Here is a 3,984-nt window from a genome sequence, read left to right as displayed (position 1 = left end):
ATCTTAAATATATTTTAAATTATTTATATTTAAAATAATATACTTATCTAGAATTTGATTATTTTTATCTGTAATTATTTTGATGTTTATTCATAATTTGAATGGTTTTTAAGAGTTTTTATCAAATACTTTATAATAGAGTATATATATATTCAACGTCTTATATTAATTTTCAATATATTAAAATAATTACATATACATATAATATTCTATTTATCTTAGAATATCTAAACCTTACCTTTGTATAGACAAAGAACGTAGAGATATTAGAGTTGATCATTTGTGGTCTTATGTCGAACCTAACCTATTTTTCATGTTCAATGAGTCTAAATATAACAAAACTCAAACCCTTTTTACGACTTGAATACTTGTCCTTACCGCCCTACGAATGAGTTAGACTTGCACATGGGTAACAGACCTAAAAATCTTCTTACATTTTTAAGAATAACAAAACTTATATAAAATCACAATTTACATAAAATAATTCATAACAATTTTTTCAATTTAAAATTGAATATAAATATATAACAATGTATATGATTTATAAAAACTTCTCGGAATATGAAGCATCAATTAAACAAAAGGAAATGACCAAAATAAAGGGAGTTAATTTCAAGGGGGAACTAGTCTAGAAAAGAACTTCATCTTGATATATGACAGACATCTATAAAACGAAACTTAAAGAGTCATTTACCAAACACTTAAGCGTTTCTGCAAAACCTTCTAAGACAGCAGCTCCATCTCTCTTTCTCTACAATTTCTTAGTGTATCTGCAAAACCTTCTAAGACTAGTTGTACCTATACCCCTCCTACTCCTTCCTTCAATGATCCCGACATCATCAATGTCGTCCTCTCGCCTATCAAAGAAAGAGACGAGAGAGGGCCATAGTGACAATGTAGTCTGAGTGGTGAATACGGGGTAAGAGAGGCCGTGCAATTGGGGGGAAGGGAGTTCGTGCAGCAACAGTTCACAAAATTCTTCCAAAAGTAACCAAGAAAAAGAAAAGAACAGTATATGGCAATAAAGTCGACAACGAATTATATGATAGCATAGAGGCTACCGTAAAGAGAGAAACCAAATATCAAGCATTTTCAGTTGTACGGAATTTCAAATAAGAAAGGAACAGGTTTACTGTCACATCTAATTTCTATGTCTATCATGGGCTTCCCCAGGTACGATTGAAATGAACCTGTGATCAGCTGGTGGAACCATTCTGTCCATCGGTATCCCTAAGCCCACTGCAACAGAAGAAATGAGGCAGCTTAACTCGGCCACAAACCCTGCAAGAACAATGTACAAGGTTCAAACCTCCTACCACCACATTCCACTCTTAGTCAAGGAAAAGCCAGAAATACAATCTAGAAGAAAATCCTAAGACATCAAAACCCCCCTATAAAATTAAATCAAAATTCTCAATGGCAGGATGTCAATCACCAAAAGAAGGCATAGTAAATATGAGAAATGATAATGGTTTGAAGTATCAGGCGAAAGCCGCATTCATAAGGTGTACCTACGGGTCAACACATTTGCATATCTTACATAAACTCTGCATCAATCCTCCATCCATGGAAAATTCAACGCCAAATTTTTGGTTGTATTCAGCAAGTCTCAAATTGTATATCTCAACCATAAGTGCAGGGTGGTGGGCTGGGGTGGAGTGTCTTCGAAGTTGGTTGTGTTACAGATAGGGAGTCTCTTGTTGTGCGTGGTCACTCTTGTTGCTTATTTGTGGTCTGTCTTTACCCCTTCTAGCTGTTATTTGTTTTTCTGTTAATCTACATTCATGTAGGATATAGTTGGTATGTTTGGTTTGGTTTACCTTATTATATTGTCTGCTTGCACACCATTGAATCGGGCACACACAATTGAATCGTTATTGTACCTGTTATATTTTCCAATTACCTGTTGCACACACCTTAGCATCATGCACAAGCTGGGGTCTCCATGGAAACAGCCTCTTAATCCTAGTGGTTGAGGTAAAGTCTGTGTGCATCCTACCCCTCCCAGACCCTACTTTCGAGTAGGATATATTGGGTTCTTTTGGCTTGGTTTAACCATAAGTGCAACAAGACATACTTACGCTCCAATACCATTGAATCGTCAATATCACTATTGTGGCATCATCACAAAAATCTTGTGTAACATTGTAGGACAGTAGGAGTAGAGTCAACAAACAGAATGTCTACAGTTGCAACTTACAATTACAAACACGTCTCTAATTTCAGAACCAAGGAAGCCATAATTGCTAGATAGAAAAACATATAACTCAAAAGGTGAAACAAAACAAATGTCTATAAATTTTAAGAGCAATACATCTTCTATATGATGAAAAACATAATCCACCATATACACATCAAAATCTTTATATAATAATATTCAAAATGCAGTTCAGGGGCTTACTTGCAACGGATGATCACTGGAATAGGTTTCAGAGCCTTTGGTCCATTTCTTATCCCACGTTTGTGAGGAGAAGTCTGCATGATTAAGAAAACATAAGAAAGCACAGCAGAACAAGAAATTAATAGATGCTACATACACAAAAAGAAAAACGAACTTGAGGAACTCAAGAGGACTCGTGTTTCAAATTGAATTAAAAAGACAAGCATGACGTTGAAACATAGCCCACATAGTATGGTGGATTTCAAGAGTTAACAGGTCAAGGGATCACTTTTGAAACAAGTAAACCATTTTCGTCACTAGGAAGTCAACTCATGAACTGCCTCCATAAAAATAGCAGCTAACAACGAATGTAAACGGCATGCCACTAACTGAAAATTCTAGCAGAGAAAAACCATTCTGGGGTTGGTCGCTCTTTGCAATTACCTCCATCTATTTCTCACTACCATTCTAATCAAAACATATTGAAAAATCTTAACCCATCTGTGGAGGGAAATGCAACCAAAGGTCACAGACCTGCCATCTTGCAATTGCACCGCACTAAGCCAACAAAATGGAAAAACGTATCAAGTTTTTATGCTTTTATAACTTCTTTCAGAATCTGTATCTAATTAACCATCCCAATGTATCATGGAGTTAGAAGCAAGGTATCTGAACTACAAGTTAACAGTAAAAGGGATCATACAATCATGCATAAATTTGGGGTTGGAGTGAATGTATAATTGAACAAATTTCCATTCAAATTCAGAATACTGGAACACAGAACTCCAAAAAACGTCATACAATCAACATCAATAGATTTTATTGGAAGCTATATTTCCACAAAACCTTAAACCCTAAAGCAACAAAGCTTAATATCAATAACCCAAACCTTCCAAACATCAAACTTAACGGTGACAAAATCTAACAGTGAAAAATGTAAAACATACAAATGCAATAAAAATCGACGAGGTTTAGGAAAAAGGGAAGAACTAAAAGAATTAAGTGATGTCAGATTCGAAATATACACCTTCTTCTTAGGTACGGCCATGAGCTCCATGGATCCGATGCCACCATAAAAACCGGACCCGATGTCATTAATGATTGTGTCTATGCTTCCTTCGGATTCAGGCAAAACCAACGGTGGTAATACGGCCGATTGGCTTATCGCGCTGTCCAGCGGCGGAGGCTGCGCGATTGCGTGAGTCCACCTTGTGAAGGCCACGATACACGAATCCTTGCTTTTGCTGGCGACGGTTCTCGCCATTGCCATCCTCAACAACGCCATTGTTGATCGTGTCCTGAGGTTACAGTGTTCGTCTGCGGGTGTTGGAGAGTGCTATCTAGGTTTATGTTTGGCATTTGGTGAATAGCTAAGCCGGATAAAGTTGTTCGTGTTTAGTAAAAACCGATAAATAAATTACATTGATAATGTAAAATTATTTTTAAAAAATAATTACATTTTTAGCTTACGTGGTTTTGTGAAATTCTCTTGATGTTAAGAAGTGTAAGAAAAAATCTAAATGATCATTTTAATCTCATGGTTACCCATGAATTGTGGTTTAGAAAGGAATTGATCTGATGATCTTGATGCACCTCATTAGCGT

General features: G+C 36.1%; 1 protein-coding gene across 1 annotated transcript; it reads right to left on the bottom strand.

Moving 5' to 3' along the window:
* Positions 1–988: 988 nt before the first annotated feature.
* On the bottom strand, positions 989–3,734 carry LOC112525523. The gene is made up of 3 exons (XM_025135685.1): positions 3,408–3,734; positions 2,402–2,475; positions 989–1,281 (listed from the first exon to the last, which is right to left on the bottom strand). Exons 1-3 carry the CDS (start codon positions 3,663–3,665, stop codon positions 1,197–1,199), a joined length of 417 nt encoding a protein of 138 aa, XP_024991453.1. The 5' UTR covers positions 3,666–3,734; the 3' UTR covers positions 989–1,196.
* Between the last annotated feature and the right edge of the window lie 250 nt (positions 3,735–3,984).

Source organism: Cynara cardunculus (assembly GCF_001531365.2).
Source record: "Cynara cardunculus var. scolymus isolate 2C chromosome LG 13, CcrdV1, whole genome shotgun sequence".
In the NCBI taxonomy this organism is placed as follows: Eukaryota; Viridiplantae; Streptophyta; class Magnoliopsida; order Asterales; family Asteraceae; genus Cynara; species Cynara cardunculus.
This window is presented reverse-complemented; position numbering and strand designations above follow the sequence as displayed.